Genomic DNA, 26,582 nt, shown 5'->3' on the forward strand with positions numbered 1-26,582 from the left:
TGTGTAGTGGTTCTTCAACTTAGTGGAAACCTTGACTGTCCTGGTGTGGCTGGTTGCCCCTAGTTGTTTGTAGTCCCCCCTCACCTTTTATGAAGTTGCTATCTATATATAAACATCGCACAAAAAGTTCGGAACTTTGTGTTTGGTAGATTATTTCTCTGTTGTAACAATGCTTCTTGGCAATACATTTTATACCGTTGGAAAGCCTGTTTATTTCCCTTTTAAATGGTGCCTCATTTGTAAGGAACATGCATTTGTGGGATAAGCAGCACAGCTGAGTATGTGGGTTGCGCTCATGTAAAATCTGCCAAATCTTCTCTGCCAATGCCAAACAGCTTATTCTGCTGTTGCTATTGACTCTTGTTTGGTGTTGTTTGGTGGATTGGATGATTGAAGTCTATCAGTAACAAGGAAGAAACAAGACATATTGGCAATTTTACAATTTATTCATTTAACAAACAGTCAGGAGCCTCAGTAGCGTGTGGAAGAACCATACACAGCCACAACAGCCTGGCACCTCCTCCTCATGCTGGTCACCAGCCTGGTCACACACTGCTGTGGGATGGCATTCCACTCCTCAACCAGGATTTGTCGCAAGTCAGCCAACGTGGTTGTGTTGGTCACTCTAGCACGAACAGCACGCCCAAGCTGATCCCATAAGTGTTCAATTGGGTTGAGGTCAGGACTGTTGGCAGGCCATTCCATTCTCTCTACTCCCAAATTCTGGAGGTAGTCTCTGATAAACCCCGCTCTGTGGGGGCGAGCGTTGTCATCTTGGAGGATGGAGTTCGGTCCCAGACTGTGGAGATATGGGATCGCCACTGGTTGCAGAATCTCATCTCGATATCTCTCTGCATTGAGATCACCTCCAATGATGACAAGCCTCGTTAATCCAGTGATGGAGATGCCGCCCCACACCATCACACCGCCTCCACCAAAAGGTGTTACTCTATCGATGCAGCGATCAGCATAGCGTTCTCCCCGTCTTCTCCACACTTTGACCCTACGATCCAACTTCCGTAGGCAGAATCTGGACTCATCGCTGAACATAACGTTCCTCCACATGTTCAGGTTCCAGTGCAGGTGCCAATCAGGTACCTGATTGTCAGCACCTGGGGGTACCGGAAGCTCAAAACAAGAGTCAATAGCAACAGCAGAATAAGCTGTTTGGCATTAGCAGAGAAGATTTGGCAAATTTTTCATGAGCGCAACCCACATACTCAGCTGTGCTGCTCATCCCACAAATGCATGTTCCTTACAAATGAGGCACCATTTAAAAGGGAAATAAACAGGCTTTCCAACGGTATAAAATGTATTGCCAAGAAGCATTGTTACAACAGAGAAATAATCTCCCAAACACAAAGTTCCGAACTTTTTGTTCGATGTTTATATATATTTGTCTATTTAATAAAGATTGCTCTGTTTGTACTGTATATACTTGCATCTGTGGTTATTCAAAGGCTCTGGCATTAATAGCAGTATTCTGCTAAATAAGGACAAAACCCACATTTATTACAGTACTTTGTATGTGTGTGGCTGCCACATGGACTGTACGCATGGGCAATCTAAACTTGGAATACTCAAAAGTAACCTAAAATGGCATTCATTACAGTCAACCATATTAATTAGATAATATACGTGAAATCTATGAATGATTAACTTGTACCTTGTACCTTATCTGCCATCTACTATTGGGTTACATGATGAGTGGGTGTGGATGGAGGTGGGGTTTCGGTGGGCTTACTGTAGCACAGCCTATTTAACAGAGGCCAACCCAGAGGTACACCCCAGTCAGCCATGGCTCTTCCTGGGATTCAGACATGGACATGGAGGCTTTTTGCCTGCCTGAGCTGGATGTGTGTGGTTCAAGCTGTGCCAGGACCGTAAGTCTACCAGTATTCTCCAATAAACCAGGAATCCCATGCGGTGTGTTGTGAAATTTAGTTGTGTACAAGTGTACAAGTTTGGATGATGTTGTTTTGCTGTTTTGCCTACTGGTTTTGCCTCTGGGATGGATTCTCGTCCATGTCAGATCCAGTACAGTATGTATGTATGTTTCTGTGGTTGTAGGCAATACATGGTAGCCATTCCTGCAGTTCTCGAAGCTGGAGCTGAGACCCAATTCTGCGTGAATCTCCTGCAGCCCAATGAGACTCTGGTTTTGACCATGACTCTGATCTCCCAAGAGAAGAACACAACCCTCATCCAGGAGACGTCCAACACAGAGTTGCACAGCTGCATTAAATTCAAGGTCACCTCTCCAGATTGTCTTTTTTGAGATGCACCATTCATATCACAGATTGAGTGGCAATCAATATTGTATCTATGTTTTTTGCAGTAATAGGGAATGGTTACCTTGATTGTTGTCTGTAATATCTATTTCTTTCACAGGCTCCTATAGTGCAAGATCAAGAGGTGCTGAATTTCAAGGTGGAGGTTAAAGGCGACACATTTCATTCAAAAGAAGTCAGGAAAGTCATGATCAAAGCCTATCGTCCAATGACATTCATCCAGACAGATAAACCAATCTACCTCCCAGGACAAACAGGTAACTCTGAGTGGATGATTTCAGCCTCTGCTAGTATATAGTATACAGTGTGTTGCGAGTAAGCAAGTAAAGAAAATTAATAAATGAAATGAATGGTATAGTATTGCTCTAGAACAGATGAGATGGTCACAATATTTTACTGAACAGCAATGTTGATATCATTCTATCTTGGCATCATTTAAGCTGATCACATTGTATTCATCTAAAATTGATAGAATGCAAGACAAAGATCACCAGAGAGTAGATATTAATTATGTCTTATATCTGAGTAGACAGAAGATAGTTTCCTATAGTAGCCTATGATTTTTTTTTTTTTTATTTATTTTTTTTTTAAACATTATTGTGGAGTAGTTGTAAAAGCCCTATGTAATGTCTTTTCAGTGCATTTCAGGGTAATTACACTGGACACCAAGTTCAGACCTGCCAATGAGCTGGTGAGTGTTGGAGCAGTCTTCCCTCTCTTTCAGACCTTATTTAGAGACCATGTTAGTGACCTTATTTAGAGACCACCAAGCAATACTGTGGTGCAAATTTTAAATTGTGCCTTGCTGAACTACAACTGGCCAGTACTAAATTGAACATAAGTTACATAATCAGGCTAAATCTACAGTAGTGTGCTCTTTAGCCTCTGTTGTGTGTTTAATCAGTGTGGACAAACAGCTCAATGCTGAGGCTACTGTTGAAGCTCTGGGTCAATAGTACAACCAGGGCTACTTTAAGTAAACCTGCTTGTGCTGAGTTGAAGGTCCTCATACATTTATTGCTGATGCTGTGATAAATCTAGTGACACTAGGTTCTCATTCAGTTCACTAACTCATTCTTTTAGCTGAGAATCCAATTTGAAGGAAAATGCCTGTGACTATAATACTTAAAACTTCCTCTTTTCCGGAAGAATCCTCTGCTGCACAGAAAGTGATGTGTTTTAAAGTTTTAATGATAAATATAAGAAGGTAGAAGAAATAAAAGAAGTTGCAGTCTACAGTGAGTGTCTTTATTGTTACAGTATGTTGGGACATGTGCTTACATTGAGTGTAAAACACCAAAGCAATGACTGCTCATCACCAAAGGTGTCGCTAAAATCAAGAAAAACAAGGATCTTGTGGTTTATCACTTAAACTGGATTGTGCTGCATCCTTGTCACAGATTATTTAGTGTCTGAAAAACCAAATGAACTCATCTAATCCTTCATGTTACATAGAAACATTTTACTTGCTGTTAGGTTTGTATGCACATAACCATACTAATATTATTTAAGACCATGTAGAGGATGGACTGATGAGAAGGATATAAATAAACAACTTTTTTGTCATTTTTGTTTTTGTTTTTGCAGTACAAGATCATCGAAATTGAGGTATGAGTCCCTGTGGTAAATATGAAAATATCCACACCACAAGATATACTGAACATTGGAATGAAAGTTGTTGGTGGCGCAGGTTCAATTTATATCAGAATAGTTTTGGAAATACAGCATGTTGACTTCCTACAAATAAATGTCAAGCATCTTATAAGCATTCTGTACTGTAAAGAACTATTTACGACGGAAGTAGTTTCAAAACAATCTTAGATGAGTCATAATCTGAAAAAGATGTAGTGTACAAGCTTTCTTTACACTGTTTTAAGTAAACATTATCTTTTCACATTCAGGGTTCATAAGTAGATTTTTAGATGATCTGAATGTTACATTACTTTTTTAACCAGCCTAGACCAAATCTCTATGCTTACACTGAATGATTGCTGGGCTCTGTGACGTTGCTGGTAGTGGTTGACATTAATTTTATTAAACAGGAGGTTTACCAAAGATTCCCCCTTCCATCATCAATGCATCTTCTGCCCTTATATTTTTAATAGGATACTAACAGAAACCGGATTGGACAGTGGCTGAACACCACATCCAATGGTAAAATATTGCAGCTCTCTTACTCTTTGAACTCCGAGGCCCCCGAGGGAACCTACCAAGTAATTGTGGTGATTGGGGAAAATAAAATATATCACAGCTTCAAGGTTGAGAAATATGGTAAGTTATGTTCCTTTTGTTTACTTTCCATGACATGTAATGAATGAGGAATGCTAACAACTATGTTTTGTCCCCAGTTTTGCCAAAATTTGATGTAAAGGTAAATGCACATGATGAAATAAGCATTGAGCAGGAAGAAATCAAAGCTGAAGTATGTGCAAGGTAAGTAATGGGACTTTTTCTCATATTAAGACATTCTTGTAAAGAGTCTAAAAACGTGAAGTGAATTTGGAGAGTGGACAAGCCTTTAACAAAAATATATTGAGAGTTTTTTTTACTTTTCATTTAATCAGGTATACATTTGGACAGCCTGTGCCAGCCAATGTTCATATTGAGGTGTGCCGACCTCTTCAGCGCCATTATATTTCCTTAACAGTCACCCCTGACCATCCAGAGGGAGTCCCTGACATAACTACCCCTTGCTACAAAGAGACAAAACAGGTACAGTTACTGTGGGCTACAGTGTCTTCTCTCTGTTGAGAATGAATCCAGGCCTGATATGTAAACACATATCTAATATCTATCTCATATCTATATATACATACCCTTTAACTTTAAAACTGGAATCTGGGACCATCTTCCAGTAATAAATAGTTATTTTATCCATCACGACCGTGGAATCGGGTTACACAATACCAATTGGCAGAATTACCATGGTTGGAGACACTCTCCATCAGTGTTAAGGTCGTACTTGGAAAAAAAGGAATATATTACACATTGCTTGTTAGTCTTCCTAAAAGTAACAAATGACTTTACTTATTACTCCCAGAGAAAAGTAATTTGTTACACTACTTGTTTCATTAGTTTTGAGTTGCACCCTAAAATAATTGCTACATGTGTTCATTGGTCCGATAAATATTGCAGACCTAAGCCCGCATTACCAGCAGAAGCAGTCAAAATAATGACAGACAAAAAATCTTTATTTTAAAAGCGCAGCAACCATACTGAGTTTTTTTCATGTTTTCGCCCATTTACTATACTGCACGCATGCTATTTGTTTCCATTCATTTTGTTAAGGTATGAAAATCAACTTGCAGACTTGAAACTTGAGATAGGTAATCCATCAGTGAAGATCGTGCCTGGGTTTGTTTTTGTCAGTTACTTTGTATAATAATTTAGTTGAATGCACACATTGATTTGAAAAGTATGGAGGGCTTCTGCTACATTCACATGTTGGCGGGAAGCTCCGACCTTCAGGACTGCAGCAAGTATTTACCTATGGCACTAACCACTCTGTTGGCTCATTCATGTGCACTCTACTTCTGCAGGATAAGACAATATATAAGATATTACGCCATAAAGAGGTTAAACACAAGTAACAACCTATCTGTTAGATCAGTAATTCTAATGTGATTACTGAAATTGGAACAGTAATGCCTTACTTTACTCCGTTACAGGAAAAAGTAATGCCATTCCCCAACACTGCTCTCCATAGATCGCTATTTAAATTTTTGACTGGGTAGGAAGAAAGTGTGCTATCTATCCAACTAACTCTAGCCAACATAGGTAACCTGTGCTGGGTAGCCGAGTGCTGCAAGCTAGTTAGCATACTAGCCTACCCAAAGAGCTTACATAGAAAAATATTTTTGACCTGACTGACACCTGACACACACTGTAGGCTGCTGTTACTGTCAAGTCACAATATTTAGACCATCATAAGTAAAATGATTGCATTATTGCATTATTTCATTACAAAAGTCACAATCATTGAAAGTCAATTTACCTGGTCTGGGGATGACATTTTTACTGGGGTGGGAATTGTTTACTGGAGAGCTGGCTGCTACATCTTCTTTGATAATATAATACTTCCATGGTTGTTTGGTTGTAGTCCAAACATCATTTCAAATACTTTTTGCTACCAGAGGGGGAGACAAATCAGGGAAGTCGAGGGAATCCCAGATTTCAGCTAGCTGCGCTAGGAAATATTTTTATGTAAAAATACACCTACCTTTATATAAAATATGTGTATGTAGCATGCAGTAGGCTGCAGCCATAGGTAAGGATCCAGCAGTGCAATGGAACAACAAAGCAGGAGAGAGTTGAAAATGAGTAGGATGGAAATTAATGGGCAGGCTTCACAATTCCTGGGAGTATCAGGGGGGTACTACGGCTACAGTGGGGATTCTTAACAATAATAATAATTAATTATTATTCTAATCAATTAGTATAGTAATACTATTTAATGATAAAATGAATGGACTTTGGATGAGGAGCGTTAGGGTTCAGGGTTGTAGTCAGTACCATGCGCAAACAGGGTTATGACTGTTGATTTTTTTTTTTTTTTTTTGTACCTTCTAGACGGACAAGACTGGCTGTGCCACTTTTACCTTCACCATGTCAACTTTCACAAAAGTCGCCCAAAAGGCACTGACAGATAAACTGTATCTCACTGCCAAAGTGGAAGAGGAGGGGACAGGCAAGTCTTCACATTGATTATATTTTCAAAAAGACAATTTACTTTAATGATATGACATACTCACTGTTGTACTTGATGGCTTTTCTCACAGGTGTTACGCACCCACAAGGGAAAACCATATTGCTTTCTTATGTTGTTGGAAAACTATCCTTTATTGACACCCCCAAGGTATATGACCAATCATCAATTGTGGAAGGAAAAGTAAGTGCAAAATATTGTCTTCACTTAGTCCAATCACTTAGTGCAATTCTGTACACTAGATCCAAATGTCACTGATAGTCATCTTCATTCTCTGTGGTACAACTCTGTGTTTCCATCAGGTTAAAGCAGTTTACTTCAATAACACACCAATTCCCAACAAGTTGGTCCACCTGTTTGAGGGTGGAAGGTGGGCAGCACGTCTCATACAGAACCTCACAACTGACAGTGATGGTATCGCCACTTTCTCATTAAACACAGCTGACCTCAGAGGGGACATCAATCTCAGAGTAAGTAGACATGGTATCAAAACCATGCTGTGAACTGACCTGTCACATCATTACTCTCTCATGAAGGTGATGGCATGATCGTAAAAACTCAGCAATTGGGGTCACTTTTTTCAATACAATAGAGAGAGACAGGAAAGACGGGGCAGTGAGAGGAGATGACATGCACTGAAAGGCATGGGCCGGATTTGAACCCATGCTGCTGCAATTCGGGCTTAGCCTTGATGGTTTGTGCGAGCCACCAGGGAGCCAAATGGAGGCAGTCTTGTAGAAATGAACCAAAGCAGGGTTTCTAAACATACTGTAATGCACCAAGGAGGTGTGTGCTGTTTTTGACTGGGAACTCTCACCAACGATACATCTGATTGTTTTTGTGTTCAGATAATGTCAGCTTGTTAGCTAGCTAACCATAGTATCTGGACAGCTAACCATCATATCTAAAATGCATCTGCATGCTAGCTAACATATCTAATGGAAGGTAATACAAGTAGTGGTTAGTAGTTGCAGGTTAACATGAACATTGGTTGCTTTGCTAAATTAACCTGCTGGCTAGTTATCTATAGCTAACAAAGCCAAAAAACAACTGTTTGTTCAGGTTGAGCTGACTCTAGCTACAGATCAGAGTGTTTTGGAGTAGAGACTAGAGCTAAAGACAAGACAGTTTCCTGTGTCACAGTAACCTGCAGTTAGAAACAAATCTTCAGACTATTCACTTTTATTTATGCTCTTACTGAAATTACCTAATCCCATACCATAATCTTTTTCAGGTATCTCTCCTTTTCTTGTCTGGTTGTTATAAATTTATACTTTTTTTCTGCGATCCAGATTAGTGCCACACCAAACCAGGAGTACCATAGTTACAGGACTCCACACTATGAGAATGGGGAACACACCCTGTCTTTGGTCCAACCCTCTACACCTGATACTAAATCAGTCAGCTCCCTGGAGGTGAAGACGCAGGAGAAACCACTTCCCTGCGGTGAAGAACAGAACATCTCCATCCAGTACACTATAGTTGGAGAGACCCAGGGCTCTGTGAATATGATGTATCTGGTGAGTGGTGTATGATGCATGTAACTTTCAGCGGGAGAAATATCTGTCAAAGCGAGACTGGTAAGCGACACTTCTCTGTAGGTATGCTTAGCTTAACCTTTATGCGCAGTACGTTGCAATGTTTGTCCTTACTAGGCCTCCGTAGTGCAGTGGCTTTGCTGTGTGTCTTCACAAAAGTGCTGCGTTTCTGTTACCCTCTAGTGGTCAGAAAATGTCACTTGTTTTAAAGAGCAACTAAACCACAAACCCAAATCTTTGGTGAAGCCTGACACCTAATGGTGAAAAATAGGGTACTGAACAGGTCATCTGCTACTGGCTAGCCTTTGTGCCAGGTGATGTCACCCTCTATAGAGTACAACAGGTAGGGACATCACCTGGCATGATTTTTAGCTGTACACAGTCTCCCACTGCTCTCTGTAGCTTTTCAGACCCCCATGACTTTATTTCTCAAAAGTAACTAGACACCATGAGGAACAATGGTAACGTTTTGACTCTGAAAGCATTTGGTGACAAATCAGTACGGCTAAGACTCATTCTTTGATTCATTCTCTCACCAATTTGTCTCTCCAGATCTTATCTAAAGGAGCCATTGTCAAGCAAGGATTCGTAATGGCTGAAGTGCAAGATGGTCCAGGTAACTAAAGACCGTGGTTTTGATGATGAGTTCAGGGATGAACTTCTTTCCATAAAGGCCCAAACTATTCTGCAGAAACACTTTCACCCCACTGTTAGCTTTGATTGTATTTTGACTACATTGAATTCTTTTTGTCATTTTGTTTTATTTGATAGTCACAGTAGAGAGGGACAGGGAAGATGGGACAGAGAGAGGCCCCAGAAATATTTCACTTTCAAATGATGGCCTGAGTTTTGATGAGTTTTTGATTCTGCGACTGACAGTTTGTGACAGCTAGACATGGACTTTACATGTACTTTGGGTCTGTAAAAGGTTTGTGTATATTGGTAATATTTGTAAAAATCAGAGTAGACCTGTATTTACCTGTAATAGTTTATGAAAGTTCCACAAATCTTGGTTTCCATGTACAGGTCAAACTCTACATGAATCTATGTGAATACAGCTATAATTTATATTATATCATGTGAATAATGATTAGTATCAGATCAGGTTTGATGACACAGGTCGGTTTGCTGTTTCAGTGACTGAGGGCGAGGTGTCCTTCATGTTGGAAGTGTCTCCAGAGATGGCTCCACTGGTCCAGGTTCTGGCATACACAGTCCTCCCCAGTGAGACTGTGATCGCCCACAGCGCTGACTTCTCTACCGAGAAATGCTTCAGTCACAAGGTCAGTGTGAGAAGAGAAAAGTCTGGCTTGTCAGATTTAGGGTTAGACTGATAAATTGGTTGCTAATCAGGCCAATATTTGGCCTTTTATTAAAAAAATTAGACACTAGCCAGTCAGTGTCGTCCACCTCTGATATGATAGATATGATGCAGTTTGATTTTATATTCTTGTAGAATTGATCAATACTACACTGGTTGTTTATGGGAACTTTAATTGATTGTAATTAGACATTTTGTTCAGATTCCAAACAAGCATGCCATATTATTACTACTGGTAGTAGTAGTATTAGGTATTAAGCTTTAATAGAGAATTTTAGTGTCACATTTCGAAATGTATGTCATTATTATGATTATTATTATTATTATTATTAATATTATTATGGGTTTCAGTGGAGAGTTTTAGTATCCCATGATGGTCTGAATGCTGTTTTAGAGGCTTTTCCACTCTGACCAGAGTAAAATTCTGGGGGAAACACGAGATACTAGAATATTTTGTATGAAAACGGTCAGTTGCCAGTTACAAACACATGTGATATGGACATATTGATCGAGCGAGGTTCACTCTACACTAGAGAGAGAGCGGTGTCTCTGCAAACTTGTTAAATTCCAAACCTTTTACACAAAGCATAGCTCTGCTAGCTCAGTCTAGTTGTTAATAAAACATTCACCAGCAAAAATGATTTGTTGTTAAGATTCAGTCTGCTACTTCTGTTGTTATTACTATTGTGTTAAAAAAGAATGACACTACCGTCCAGCGTTTTGGTTGTCTACGCACAGAATCACCAATGCAGACCTATAAATGCTCGCCCATAGACACCTACGGTGTAGCTACGGTGTGGCTTCGACGTAGAAGTATAACCTGCTCTTAAACAGAGTATCAAAGGTTTACAGGTCATAGCTCTAAGGTCAAGGTGGTGTGTGTGTGTGTGTGTGTGTGTGTCTCAGGTGTCTCTGGAGTTTTCACCGTCCTCAGCCGCCGTCCCAGGAGAAGAAAACACCCTGCAGCTGTCGGCCCAGCCAGGCTCCCTGTGCGGCCTCAGCGCTGTTGACCAGAGCGTCCTCATCAAGGAGCCAGACAGGAAGCTGGATGCAGACAAGGTAACAGCTGGAATCAACCAAAAGAGTTTGTATAGATCATTTACTTTGCTTTAGTTTCATCATCAGTCGCCGAGGTTACAGAAACGGGTTGTAGCATGAAGGTTCCTTGGAATGTGTTTATGGAAAGTGAATGAGTAACGCTCTCCCCTCCCTCAACAATTACTGCTGATATGCCCTTGAGCGAGGCAGTGAACCCCCAACTGCTCCAGTGGAGCTGCCCTGTAGAATCAGAATCAGTTGTATTGGCCAACTTGGTTGGTTGCTCTGGTAGGTCACCAAAATTTTCTTTTCTATACAGTATGCACATTAGAGCTTGATTGATTGCACTGATAGGAAGCTATGGCAGTCAATAATAGAAAAAAATAAAGATAAATATATCCAAATCTAGAAAATATTGCAGGAAGACTGAAGGCTGTGCATACTGGGCAGGTCCCACTGTGAATGTTTGGAACTATGAATGTGAAGCAGGGACTCTCTAGAAAAGCTGACTTTCCCTGGATAAAAAAAGAAAGACCACAATGGTTTATTAATAAATTCCACAGCTTATTTGTATATGAAGAGAAGCCTGCGAAGCTAGTTCAGGCAGACAACTCACGTCGCGCTGCGGTCACATGATACACAGACTACTCATTCAACTCTTATCAAGCGCCCCCCTCTCAATAAGGTGGTCTATTGAAGCCCATAGCTCATCAGTCAGTGAACACTTGACAATTTTTATATTTGACCTTTTCTTTTCAGATATTTGAGTTGTTGCCTGTGAAGAAAGCATCCTTTATTCCATACGAGGTTGAAGATGCTGTATCATGTTTGCATGTGAGACCAAAAAGATCCATTTTCCCAAACCCTGGACATGGCGAGAGAGAGGATGCTTACACAGTTTTCCAGGTACCTTTTATGCCACATTTTCCTGTTGAAAGTATAATGTCTTTCTGTAAAGAGAATTGCAACTATCAAATAACTAACTATATGGGCATTACAGTGTGGACACAACTTTGCAGTGACATCTATAAATGTTGTTGGTTTATCTAGAATTTGGGACTGAAGATGGTGACAAATTTGTTTATCAGAATACCTTCGTGTGTCAACTTTAAGGGAAGAGAATACTTTTATGGCCGCAATGGTGAGGTTTTCTTTCTTTTGTTCTATCCAGTGAAGTATGGTGAATATTAACCAGCATAAATCAGTTCACTGTATTATTGTTGCCTTGTTCTCATTGAATATTGTCTGGTTTTTTTTCAGTTATTAATTATAGATACGACTACCCAGTAGCAGTTGAGATGAGCAGAATGGGTTCAGCGGGACCGGTCGGGCCTGGTGGAAGTGTACCTGATGTTCCTCCACCAATAGAGACAGTCCGCACTTTCTTCCCTGAGACTTGGATATGGGACCTTGTGGAAGTCGGGTAAGCTTCTGTCACAAGCCTCACAACATGATGTGATTTGTAGGCCAGCTGTCTTAACCAAAAGGGTTCTGCATAGCACCTCTTTAGGCTTGTACCATAGCAGAGCCCTTTTTGGAACCATAAAGAACCCTTTTATAAATGTTCTCTATAGTAACATGCTCAAATGATTCTATATAGACCCGTGCAGTAAAGAACCATTTAAGAACGTTTGAAATGCTCCAAATCAGCATAATTACATAAGAACTTTGCAAAAACCACACTACATTCTTTATTCTAATTTGCCAGTTCTTTTATTTTAACGAATCAGGGGTTTCTTTTAGTAATTACGGTGTTATACACAACCATTACCCTAACCATTATTCACACGATGAACACTATTTTTTCTGTGCACTAATGCTGCAGTCCCAACATTCCAGTGGTCCAGCTGGGAAACAGCCATATGTCCGTGATAGCTAGCTAGTTTGCAAAGAGCATTAGAAACTGTGCATTTCAAATTTATGTTAAACCATTTACTACACTGGTGTTTTGATAGGGTAATTTCATGCAATGCTGAAGATCTAACTTTAGTGTATTTTGAGGATTATAAACATGTTAAGAAATAATGTTGTGCTGACAGTGTATCTGATCACAGATTACTCTATTATTGTGTAATTGTGTAATTAATCAAAGGAGGTAGTGCTTTTCGTTCATCTACCTGCAGTGTTTTTCTCTGACAAATTGCATAACAAATGCAAATATGCATAACAAAGAGTTATGCATATTTGTCTCCTCAACAGTCCAGTTAACCTACAGTATCTGTATCTCTCTGTCCCTGTTAATCCAGAGATTCTGGATCGAAGGATGTGGCCCTCACTGTCCCAGACACCATCACCACCTGGGAGACAGAGGCTTTCTGCTTGTCCCCTCAGGGTTTTGGTCTGGCTCCTCGTAAAGAGCTCACTGTCTTCCAGCCCTTCTTCCTGGAGCTCAGCCTGCCCTACTCCATCATCCGGGGGGAGGAGTTTGAGCTGAAGGCAACCGTCTTCAACTATCTGCCCAGTTGCATCATGGTAATGAATGGTTTTACACTTACAGTACGACTTACAGTTAAGTCAATCTTCCATGACAGGTTGACCACAGTTTACCTCCAGTATACCACGATTTTATTAGAGTTAGACATTTTGTCGATATTGGTCTTCTATTAAAAATCGGATATCAACCAGTCAGTGTACGCCTCTGATATGATGCAGTTTGTTTTTACTGATTACATATAATTGATCAATACTACACTGGTTGCCAGTGGGAAGCCTGCAACCTGATTTTATTGTAATGGGACTTTTTTGGGTTTAATGGAGAGTTTTAGTGTCCCATGGTCTAAATGCAGATTCAGTCTTCTGGGGAAACACTGAATATTTTTAATTTGGAATTTTCTGGAAGTTTTTTAGCACACAATTGCGAATTTAACTAAATGGTACTCAGCACAGAGCATGCCTCCACCAACACTATGCAGTTGTCAATATATGCCAGTTCCACATGTCGGATTTTCTCCAAAAGTTAATAATTCCTTCCATGCCACATTGCCAACTTGTTTCACATCAGGAGATGCACACATTTTCATGACTGGACCTGAAATGAGACATGAGGTTGTTGGTTGTTTTCCTGTTGTTTTCCAGTTTAAAGTTAACTAGTGTCTCTCCTGGACAGATCATTGTGATGCCAGCCGCCTCGTCAGATTACACCCTCACCCCCCTCTCTGGTGGCGAGTACACATCCTGTCTGTGTGCCAATGAACGCAAGACCCTCAGCTGGAAGATGGCCCCCTCCATCTTAGGTGAGAGCCAAACCTTCATCTATTCAATTTCAGTCAATTTATGCTTTTAGCTAACACTTACTGTGTGAACAGACAGCAAGTGAGGCAAACATTTTGCTTTGTTCCAGGTTTGATGACTTGATCATTTGACACAACAACAGCCAGTGCTGTGGTCCCAGCCATTATGATTAGTATTTTTGGTTGACATCTTTCTATAGTCCAGCCAATCTGATTGTTATTTTTGGTTCTCATCTTTGTATTCCAAAGTGTAATGGCACTTTGTCAGTGCCATTACAATATTCCTGTAGAATCTATCTCTAGGATTGGTTCACAGGAGATTGAGCATCACCATGGTACATCTATAAGAATGTAGGAGGGACAACTGATGTTTCCGTTTAAGCCATTTATTGCCACTATGCACACATGTAGAGCAATAGGATATGATGAGGCTTGACAGTACTGGTTTTCTATAAATGATAAACAAAAAACACACAATACAGTTAACAAATTTATAACATGACACTTAACAATTAGGTACCTAACAAACAATGAATATTAGTACTCGAACCAAGGGGGTGAGGGGTAGGCCTACCACTGCTGAAATTACTAGTACGAGTTATATAGTACGAGTACTATATAACAGAGAAACATTCATTTAACGATTACATAAGAGAACATAAGAAATTCAACGTTCTAAATTAGGTTATAAGGATTCTTGCATTTATTTAAGAGCTACAATTAATAAATCATGTGCACTGTGCACTTACACACAATATTATATCTGTAGTCTCAAGACAAACAGGCAAGGTGACAATTATAGCATTTACCAATATATACTGGTCAAGCATTCAATCACATCCGATTTACAAATTAAAGTACATATGAAGAAACTAGTAAACTCACTTTATCATGCACAACCTGAATAGTATGGCTCTATTCTACAATTCCAGTGAACATAGAATGCTTATGTAAGAGCAAGTGCTAGGAAATGAAACTGAGTTAGCGATAGAAGGGATTTTTTTATTCCTCACACATCATTTCATTCATAATATCTTTCCTACAAAGAGTTTTTACACAGATGAAAGGGATCATCTCAGTGAAAAAACATTGCAATATTGTTAGAATATTCAGCATCTGCGAGTTAGCCTAATTATCAGAAATAGATCATTAAACTTCATATTTACTCTGTTGATCTTTCACAGGTGTTGTGAATGTGTCAGTTAGTGCTGAGGCTACGACATCCGTCACTTTATGTAACAACGAGATTGTGAAAGTACCAGACAGAGGTCGCATCGACAAGGTCACACGCTCTCTCATTGTAAAGGTAGGTGTCTTGAAAACAAGATGATAAGAAAAATATTCAATGGCTATAGAATTATATTAGTCTTGTTTGCATTGGAGAGAAAATTAAAAGTAACTTGGACTGACAGTCTTGACACTGCAGATCTGACAATGAAATGATTTTTCACCTCCTTCCTTTTCAGGCTGAGGGAACTGAGATGACGAAGACCTACAACTGGTTGCTCTGTCCAAAAGGTCAGTATGTTTTAGACCAGGGACGACCAAACATTTTTGACTTGGAGGGGCAAGGGCTAAAACACAAGATGGGTGGTGGATGCCAAAAATGTAATTTAGACATTCACTAGTTTGAAAAGAAAGGTAGGAATTAGCTTCCAGGTTTTCATGGGTATTATGCCAAGTTAAGGTGAGTTATCTCAAAATCACTACATTTTATCGAACAAATAGAAGAACGTTTTGCTCTCCACAACCTTTTGGAAGTCAAAAACAACTTCCTGGCAGGCCAAATTTGGGTCATGGACCCTATTTTGGATGACAATGAATCAGATCTTCAATGCACACATGTATCTAAATGACATCTTAGATGCAGTACTGACCTCCACTTGAGTTCCTCTCTATAAGGTTATTATTTTATGCCCCTGTGGTCATGCTCATGTTTTTTTTTCTGTACCTAGGAGAGGCTTTGACAGAGGAAACAGAGCTCCAACTCCCTGAGAACGTGATTGATGGATCTGCCCGTGCTTCACTATCAGTCCTGGGTAAACTGATGAATTAATCAATTTAGTGTTGCTGTGACTAAGCGAATACTGGCAGGTTAACAGGCTCACTCCCTATATAAGACAAGGCGCCACAGGTGATAACGGTTATTTTAACTAGATTAATCAATTTTGAGATATCAAAATATTTAGCTTCTATAACTACTGTCGTTTCTACTAGGTTTTTTCAACACAACTTGTTGATATTGCAACTAAATATGACTTTCTGCTTCTTAACAAAAATAGCAAATGGTAATTTGGCAGAGGCTTTTTTGATAACTTGTATTATTTATGTTTAATGGGATATTTTACAAGAAAAATTGCAAAAAACAAAAAGAAAAAGTCATTTTGACCATGTACATATTATTTTGTAAATAATCACTCAAAAAAACATATTTTTTTTCAAATCCTCTGTAAATTACCAACTATTTAGTAATTCATCAGAATGAAATAGCAAATGCAGGAATGCAGTCTGACTTTATACTCAGAGACGTGTTTTGAAATGCAAATTTGCACACTTTTAAAACCCCTATGTGTAGTATTTGAAAATTGTTGATTTTGGCGACTCCTAGTGGTAGTGCCAAAAATGGCACTGTTGCAAATGCCTTTGCATCGTCTTAGTGGCGTTTGTGATAACCCCACTCCATACAGCTAACATGCTAATATGCAAACAAAATACTGCTGTAGATAACTGTAGCTTAAACATTAGTTCCTATATTATTCTTAATCACAGCATTGTAAAATGAATGAGTTCGCAATTGTGACAATTTGAGTTAACAGATGTTTAGGGGGTCGCTTTCTTTCAGTGGAGAACTGTGCGTTCTGGACCTGGGCCTTCACTCGGTACCGCAAACAAAATAATCTCTTCAAAATCATGAACAAAAACCTACCATAGACGATGGGTAAAACCACATAGGCTATCACCACACTTTAAGGTTTCGGGAAAGCGAGGATAAAACATTGTGCTTTTTTCCATACATGAAAACAGAGCCTGGCCTGAACCCAAATTATTTCTTTAAAAACCAAGCTCTACCTGGGTAGCAGACCTCTACCACAGTTGCATGTAAAATCTGCCAAACTATCACACCTTTGCCTTTACCATTGTATACCATTTTCTCACAACTACCAAACATGAAAAGTCAAAGCCATTACAAAGCCATAACAAAATTCAACCAATTTGAGCTGTCTGTCCATAAGCATCAGTTAAATCAGTTAAATGTTTGATGCAACAGTGTCATAAAACCAGCAGTAAAAAATATATATTTAACTCACCAGTGGTGTTCACTTTCAGACAAAATCCATCCTCCTGTCCCTTTGGATAAATTGTTCAATGACCCGGTCATAAAGTTGATTCTTTGCTTTCAAATCCAAAAGCAGTTTCTTTATCATTCCCAGTTGCTAGCTTGAAAATGCAGAACAAAGCCTTTTGAAGGTTGGAGAACATCCAGATTTTTGGGTGTTGGACGTCCTTTTTTAACTATCTCTAGCTTATCACTAAAGGTTCGCCTGCAGAACGATAATACATCCGTGACGATGACAGACTTTTCTCCACTTGCTGCCATTTTCACTATGCAAACCGCGAAAAATAGCGATTGCGTTCAGCTAACAAACACTGCCGGTAGTGACGCAAAAGGGCCTTTGAGAATACCCGAAGCCGTGGGAAAATTTGAAAGAGTACGCCCAGAGGCTACAAATCCAAATTTGATTGGTTGTTCAAATTGTCTATACCACATTAAGCTGTCATTCAAATTAATAGCCAGGGTATTCCACTGAGACACCAAAGGCCCTGAAGGGATAAGCCGATGTAGAAATTCCACCCAGCAACACCAGAGAAAAATTCTGATTGGTTGAATTTTTCCGACACACATAACTGCCAAAAAAGAACATTTCTCGTCATGCACAGACACTTGTACAAATATAAGATGGTTCAACACATAATATAGACAAAACAGATTTGTTCTACAGAATGTTGTTCTTTTTCCATTTTAGCATTTTAGGATTAGGGCCTTCAGAGAATACACTGAAGGCCCTGAAGGTTCTCCACTGCTTTCTTTGTGAACATAGCCTATCCAACATTTACTATTCTGATGCTATATCTTTGATTCTAAAGGAGTTGGATGGTCTATCTAAACATGGTGAAAGTATCAAAGCGCACGGTCGGCAACTAAATCCACACAATCCATATTAGAAAAGCGAGCCTCTAAACGAGCGGTTTGGACTTCCGTAACTTTGTGGCGTCACAAAGTTTCGCTCATTGTCATTTTTGTAAGAAATAATAGTTTAACAAAGTGTTTTTTTCAAAGCGGTTGAGCGGTTGTCATTGTTTATTACCGGAGAGTTTTCCCTGCCTCTCGCTGTCTGCAGCATCCGGGTCTGTGGTGTCTCATGTTTCACTCTTGGAACGGTTAGCCAATCAGAACAGAGGGTTGTTAATATTAATGAGCCTTAAAGGCACAGCGACAGAAACGGCGTGTTCTTGGCAAGGCTCAGAGAGATGCTAGAAAATGTAAAAATGGATTGAGAGTGTTTTTGGTACATGACACCACACAAATAGCTTTTAATGGACCTCAAGACATAAAATAAAACACTTGAAAGTATAGAATATGGGACCTTTAAAAGCTTCTGTAACACAACTTGAGACCCTTCTTGGTATTTCACTTAAATGTGCAGGAGAAAGAAAGCCAGTATGTTGGTCTTAAACCCCTTCAGCTCCCATCTGCTCTCCGACAAGTGAATTCTACACATAGGGGCTTTAATGAAATATTAGCTAATAAAATAAATAAAAGTCAGAATACAAAAAGTAGTTTGGGATTATTTTTTTTTATCTAATAAAATTTTATTCTGACAAGATGAAAGTTTTTTTGAGAGGGGCAAATGTGTCTCCCCAATGTGTTTAGGGATTAAAGGTGAGGTTAGTTACTAAAGAGTAATTTTTCCCACAGTGTAGTCGAGGGCATCATGAGGCAAATTCAGGTCAGGCAGTCAGTCAGACATTTGTCACTTCGTGAGATGATGTGCTTCGTGAGATGGCCTCTAGAGGGCGTCTTTGACTGTGACATGCAGTGTTTCCCATACAGAGGCACAAAATCAGAAGTTAGTGTATAGAAATTGATCTAAACCAATCTCTGATGCACGCATTATGTCATATTTGTCATTTGGAGATGCACAGACCAGCAGCATTGTGCACAATCCACAGTCTCTCAGTGTGAAAACAAAAGTGAAATTTAACATTCCACAATTTGCTCTAAACTTGCCTGTGTTAGTAACAGGATTTGTAAACAGTAACATGTCTTCTGTTGTCCTACAAACTTTAATGGTAGGTAACGTGATATTGTGATCTTTAGTTAGTGGAATTAGGTAATTTAACCGTGTCGCAGTGATTCAGTGCATAGAATTGAACACATCGTGGGTCTATACAGGATCTGTGCTTGTTTTCTGCAGGTGACATCCTGGGCCGGGCCCTCAAGAACCTGGATGGGCTGCTGAGGATGCCGTATGGATGTGGGGAGCAGAACATGGCGCTCCTGGCCCCCAATATCTACATCCTCCAATACCTGAGCAACACACAGCAGCTGACCTCAGCCATCAAGGAGAAATCTACCAACTTCCTGACCAGTGGTGAGCCTCGATTACTCTGAGATTACAGCCAAAAAGGAACATTTTTAAAAACCCCTGGGTTAGTATCAAGGTATGACACAAAGTCATGTGTAAAAAGTATTAAAATTACATTTCACTTTGGCAAAACATTTTCATTTTTGATGGTGAGTTTCGCCTGCCACCACCGGTTTTTGGGCATTTTCTCATCTGTACTTGCAAATAGACAAATCGACATATTGAAAATGTGTAGTGGAAATATATTATTTTGGTCATTTTAGTTGGTATATGTGTTAGAAGTATGATTCTCAGATACCAGAAGGAAAAGTTACCAAGTGACTTCATTCCCATTGTAGTTACCAGCACGGTGGTTAATAGTTGACCGCTCCTGAAGTCCTATGAGGATAAAACTGTAAGCTTTATTTATATAGCACTTTTCTAAAAGCAGAGTGGCAGAGTTTATAGAAAACCATAATAACATGGCATGATAGAAATACATAAGTAAAAGACAGTAAAACACTAAATATGCAAGGACATCCAATAAAACCTTACAAAAAGTCTATAACAATGTGAAGAAGTGATTGAAAGGATTTGAGAGAGTTGCAGTAGTCAAAATGAGAAGATATGAAAGCATGGATGACTTATCTAGATCTTCATAGGATGAACTTGGAACGATTAGGACATATGACATGAAACAATAACTGACATACAATGAAATATACTATCTTATACAGAAGTGAAATATCACTTTAAGCCCCTGGACATTGCAACCTATGTGAAACTTTTTTGACAGATCAAATTTTAGGGATTTATATTATGTTGATTGTTGACATTGGAATGAGTCGTTTTAGTTTTATTATTAGTTTTAGGTTTACTTTTAGGCTTAGTTTTAGTTATCAAAGAGCCTATAAACTGTTTTCAACAACTTTTGCTTTTAGTGGCAAAAGAAATATAATTTGAACAAAATATTTGAGAAAGTCTTTTACAGAATGTAAAGAGTATAATCTCAGTATTTCACTGAATGCATTTGTTGGTCATAACTTTATGATAATCATGTTTTCAACCTTGTACAGGCTACCAAAGGCAGCTGAACTACAAGGACAGCGACGGTGCTTATAGCACATTTGGGTCAGGAACAGGGAACACTTGGTGAGAAAGTTACTGAATCACATCCACACTTCATCTGTCTTCACAAACACTATCACTGAACAGAAAGCATTTTTATGTCCCTCCACTGCGGCACATGGTATGTGGGACATTATGTCGTCATGGTGACGTCTGTCTGTCTGTCTGTGTGTGTGTGTGTGTGTGTGTGTGTGTGTGTCTGTCTGTCTGTGTGTAGACTCATTCTTCTCACAACACAATTAGTTCAGAACAATACATGATAGAAACTTTAGATGACAGTAGATGCTATGAGTAGTGCTGCATACATTTGCTTATTAATGAAAAAAAACGGATTTTCTTGAAACTACTATAATTCCTTAATGCTTTAAGATACAGAGTTCATATAAATATCACCCATGTGTTATGTGAAGACAGGTATGATACCAAAGAAAAATTGCTAAGCAATGCATCTGTTAGCTTAATTAATGACCTCATTAGTATAACTGGTTATGTTTATCGTATCATGTGATTATGTCGAGACAACAAGCAGCTCAAGTGCCTCCTGTTTTTTTTTGTCAGTGAATGTCTAATCAGTGTTTTTCCTGTCCTCAGGTTGACTGCTTTTGTGCTGAGATCCTTTGTGAAAGCAAAGTCTTTCATCTACATTGACCCAGAAGTAATTGAACATTCTACGACTTGGCTGCAGAGTTTACAACAAAGGAATGGCTGTTTCCAACAGTCTGGAAAACTCTTTAACAACAGGATGAAGGTAGGGGGGAAACGTCCCCATTGAGTTTGTAAGAACATGATTGCACACACTGAGGGTAGAAATGTTAATTTTCATTGAGTGAAGTTTATTTCTAATAGATAAATGCATGAGGCACCAGCAGTCCCAGTTTCTCCCACAGTCACAAGTAGGAGGGAATTCCCCTTTGGCTCACTAGTAGCTATCTATAATTCCATCCTGGATGTTGGAGGTAATATCGTCATTACAATGCACACGTTATGTTTCCTCTCTACAGGGTGGAGTGTCAGATGAAGTGACTCTCAGTGCTTACGTCACTGCTGCCTTGTTGGAGATGAATATGTCAGCATCTGTGAGTATAGAGTCTTTCCAATACAACTGTCTCATGCTGTTTTCACACCCAGCTGCAAGATTGAAAGGAATTTCTTGTTAAGATATACAGAAACAAACAAAAACTTGTGCACTGATAGAAATAAAGGAAGAAATCCAAAAGAGGCCAACAGATGCAATAAACGACTGAAATTTCTTTACATGAGGTGCAAAAGTGACAAAAAAGTACAAAATGAAAAGTGCACAAACAGAAAACATTCTAATGAATAAAACATTTGCTGTTAAGGCACTTTTTTATTACTTTTGCACTTGATATAAATATATGTTAGTCCATTTTTGCATCAATTTGGATTTCATCATGTTTGATCAGTGTGTGACGTCATGTTGGTTTCTTTTTACCTATGATTTTTTAACTCACGCACCTCAGACAAAGCTCTTATATAGGACTTTTCCTCAGAGAGTAGACATCTCTCACTTGCTCTGTTAAGGTATATGGAATAATTTCACCTATTGAAAGTAAAGTTATTATAAGGGTCCATGTACTGATCAAAACATGATTTATCTGTTAAAGCATACTGTGGTGAATAGCAGCTTGTCTTGCCTGAGGGAGTCCATCAATGATCTGAGCAACACCTACACTACAGCTCTGCTGGCATACGTCTTCACCCTGGCAGGAGACATGGAGACCCGGGCTCAGCTTCTGGCGGTGCTTGACAAGGTTGCATCCCAACAAGGTGAGACATCTTCCTAAAGCAAATTATTATTGCTTCATTACTGTCAAGGTAACTTACACTGTGCCTTTTTTGTGTTTGTGGGTGGATGTTTTCAGGGGGTTTCCTCCACTGGTCTCAGAAAGCCACAGAAACATCAGCCTCTCTGTCTGTGGAGATCAGCTCCTATGTGCTGCTGGCCAAACTCAGTGCCTCCCCTACTACTGAAGACCTGGGCTACGCCTCCCGCATCGTCAGGTGGCTGGCCAGCCAGCAGAACTCCTACGGGGGCTTCTCCTCTACACAGGTACAGATCAAACAGCGGCAGACTGGAATTTTAGTTCTACAAACATTTCTCTGAGGTAGAGCTCTTCTGGAGGCAGAAATAATCTCATTGGTTGAGTTAAATCTTAATGGGCGGAGCCAAAGAACCACAATTAGACTCGTCCAGAAATGCTGAAGACACTGGATTTGCCTTGTTGGGCTGTCATGGCAGACACGCCTCTTCAGTGTCGCACGGATGTCGGGGACAGTGCTGTGGGATTGGCAGACAAGTGTGGTGGTCCCCATATTTAAAAAGGGGGACCGCAGGGTGTGTTCCAACTATCAGGGGACCACACTTCTCAGACTGCCTGGGAAAGCCTGTGCCAGGGTGCTGGAAAGGAGGCTCTGACTGGTAGTTGAACCTCAGATTCAGGAATACGGATTCCAACCTGGCCGTAGAACAGTGGACCAGCTCTTCACCTTCTCTCAGATAATCAAGGGGGCGTAGGAGTTTGCCATTCCAGTCTACATGTGCTTTGTAGATTTGGAAAAGGCTTATGACCGTGTGCCCAGAGGTATACTGTGGGGGGGCTGGAAGAGTATGGGGTACCGGTCCTTATACTCTTGGAGTGAGAGCTGAGTTTGCGTACTTGGTGTAAAGTCAAGCTCCTTCAAGGTAAACGTTGGACTCCAACATGGGTGTGTGCCTTGTCTCCATTTTTGTCTTCAGTCTTCGTCCCAACCCTCACCTATGGTCACAAGCTTTGGGTAGTGACTGAAAGAATGAGGTCACGGATACAAGTGGCGGACAGTAGGTTTCTCCGACAGGTTGCAGGCCTCACCCTTTGTGACAAGGTGAGAAGCTCATTGATCTGGGAGGATTTCAGAGTAGAGCTGCTGCTCCTCCGCACTGAGGTGGTTTGGGCATCTGATAAGGATGCCCCCGGATTGTCTCCCTTTGAAGGTGTGTCAGGCATGTCTGACTGAAAATAGGGCTTGGGGCAGACCCAGGATGCTGGAGGGATTATATGTCTCAGCTAGCCAGGGAACACCTTGGGTTCCCCCAGGAGGAGCTGGTGGAAGTTGCCGGGTAAAGAGAGGCCTGGACTGCACTGCTGGCCCTGTTGCCACCACGGCCCTGAGGGATAAGCGGCTTGAAAATGGATGGATGAATGGATACATTTTGGGGATGACAAGATATGCCAATCTCATGCTACGATTTGATACGCAATATGGGGTTCACGATTACGATACAACCATGATACGATGCAGTAAATAAAAGTTCAATGACAACAAAGTATGACTGTGCAGAATTATGTTTTATTTCTGAGCCACAAATCTTTCTAGCAATGGCATTGGCTTGCTAGAATGTAAACAAAAAATGTCTTTACAAAATGCAAATAATAAAATTTTGATGGAGAGCTTGTGAAATAGTGATGGGCAAGCCGTCTTATTTGTGATTACTACAGCAGAATAAAATGTAGCTAATACCATAATAAATTTTTCTGCCCCACGATACATACTTTCACATTTTAGTATTGTGATATATTGAATTTCGATATATTGTCCCACACCTAGTAAATGAATATATTTGTCAAGTATGTATAAATTTGTTTGCTGGTGTTGAGGTGGAACTGGGTTTGTGTGTTGTAGGACACAGTGGTGGCTCTTGAGGCCCTGGCTCTCTACTCTACTCTGGTGTTCAGTCCAGATGGTTCAAGCACAGTGACAGTCCAGTCTCCCAGCGGCCAGCTGACATTTGATGTGAACCAGAGCAACAAGCTGCTCTACCAGGAGAGGGCGCTGCAGGATGTGACAGGAAAGTACAGCCTGGAGGTGAAGGGTACTGCATGTGCCTCAATGCAGGTCAGTGGACGAGCTTGTAACTCCTAAAATTGGTTCATTGTTCTTTCTGATGATATCAGTGACTGTTTACAAGCAAAGAGATGTACATTGACCATACTCTGGTTGAGGCTTTACTCAGCCTACGCTTTGATACCCTGTGATGAACAGTATTCATATCCTGAGCCATAGTATATTTGAAAGCAAAATCATGAAACTGAATAATATGCGACCTTTAACAGAACATTCCTGTCTACCTGAGCTGTCCTGTCCACAGTTAGAACAGCATGAAAAGGTTTGGCTGGCAGCAACTCCTCCCTTTTTGACTGAGATTACTTCTAAAACAAGGGAAAGAAATGATCATCCCATTAGTAACAGTATTATTAAGTACTGCTAGCCGACATGTTTTTTGTTAATATCAAAATATACCCATAGCCCTGAGTCTGAGTTTACACAGACAGTGAAAGTAGTAAGCTGCTTCCATGTTTAATATGGGAGTAAGCCAGGAATCTTAACCAGGTTTCTCATCATCAGAGTATAAGCTTACCAGGTTATTCTAACCCAGTTATGATGTTTGCGTGCATCAACCCAAAACAAGGTTAATGGAATAACTGGGTTAAGATGGGAGTTCTCTCTGTATCTAAACGTAGCCAGTGTCAACTTAATATAACTTATAACTTATAAAATATTGCTTACTTTGCATGACTACTGAAAGCATCCTTGTGTATCAATTTCCCAGATGGCTCTTCACTACAACGTCCCGACTCCTACTGATGACACCACTTTCAGCATCCTGGTCAAAGTAGAGGCGGACTGCACCAGCAACTCTCTGAGACCTAAACTCACACTGAAAATAACATTCCAGTAAGGATCAACCATAAGATCTAGACTACAGCAATGATAGATGAATACTGCAATTCTGCTGCATCCAGCATGTCTGCTCTTTTAGCTAGTACTAAGTGATTGGTGATACATGGTGACATTTTATGCTATGTTGTAGGTTAAATATAATCATTAGGGGAAAGTAAAATAGTGCTACATACAATATCAAACATTTATGGTTCTACTACAGATATAATGGAAAAGAGGCCATGACAAACATGGTGATCCTGGATATCAAAATGCTCTCTGGATTTGTCCCAGGCCTAGAGTCTTATAAAAAGGTGAGTTATTGGAGTGTCTTTCACCTGAATGGGAAAGTTTTGTCACTGCATCATTCTTAGATGTTATGGTGACAGGATACACAGATAACACAGCTGAATATTACTTCTTTACAGCTCAAGGGTGCCCTGTTGGTGGATCGTGTCGACCAGAAAGAAGATCATGTCCTCCTTTACATACGGGAGGTGAGAGGAATTCACAGCGATGAATTTCAGATGATGTCCTCCAAATCTGTCGCTGGTCATTCATCTATGTTTCTTCCAACAGGTATCGTCTGGAATACCCATCAACTACAGCTTAGAGCTTGTGCAGGAGCTCCCAGTGCAGAACCTGAAGGCAGCAGTGGTCAAGATCTATGACTACTACCAGACAAGTAAATAGATACACAATCCATTTACTACAGTACACACTGGCATACTATGCTCAAAATTAAAAATGGAATCAAAAATCATCAAAACAGATGTAAATTTCTACAATTTTCAAACTCTGACCTAATGTATGCTGGAAATATACTCTAGCCTCCCATTACGTGGAAAATGAATGAATGATTTAATAAATGAATAAATGAATGAATGAATGAATTTTCAAATGCTTAAGAGGAAGTGTTTCAGACAGCATCCTAAACAAAGTATTCACAAATCAAGCTGCAAATCAGAGAAAATCTTTTATTTAT

General features: G+C 39.9%; 1 protein-coding gene across 1 annotated transcript; it reads left to right on the plus strand.

Moving 5' to 3' along the window:
- Positions 1–1,797: 1,797 nt before the first annotated feature.
- On the plus strand, positions 1,798–26,290 carry LOC139645268 (pregnancy zone protein-like). The gene is made up of 34 exons (XM_071520944.1): positions 1,798–1,883; positions 2,071–2,251; positions 2,392–2,548; positions 2,930–2,982; positions 3,879–3,899; positions 4,397–4,562; positions 4,640–4,724; positions 4,856–5,003; positions 6,861–6,978; positions 7,070–7,179; positions 7,299–7,466; positions 8,289–8,516; positions 9,087–9,150; positions 9,672–9,817; positions 10,762–10,914; positions 11,653–11,799; positions 11,944–12,053; positions 12,167–12,316; positions 13,140–13,365; positions 14,000–14,126; positions 15,308–15,429; positions 15,590–15,641; positions 16,079–16,162; positions 19,601–19,777; positions 20,827–20,902; positions 21,470–21,626; positions 21,880–21,954; positions 22,504–22,666; positions 22,762–22,949; positions 24,560–24,772; positions 25,488–25,612; positions 25,821–25,911; positions 26,026–26,094; positions 26,177–26,290. Exons 1-34 carry the CDS (start codon positions 1,798–1,800, stop codon positions 26,288–26,290), a joined length of 4,350 nt encoding a protein of 1,449 aa, XP_071377045.1.
- Positions 26,291–26,582: the final 292 nt, after the last annotated feature.

Source organism: Centroberyx affinis, unplaced genomic scaffold (assembly GCF_046629955.1).
Source record: "Centroberyx affinis isolate AG114_WGS23_722 - 3 ecotype Tasmania unplaced genomic scaffold, CSIRO-AGI_Caff_v1 ptg000839l_1, whole genome shotgun sequence".
Lineage (NCBI taxonomy): Eukaryota > Metazoa > Chordata > Actinopteri > Beryciformes > Berycidae > Centroberyx > Centroberyx affinis.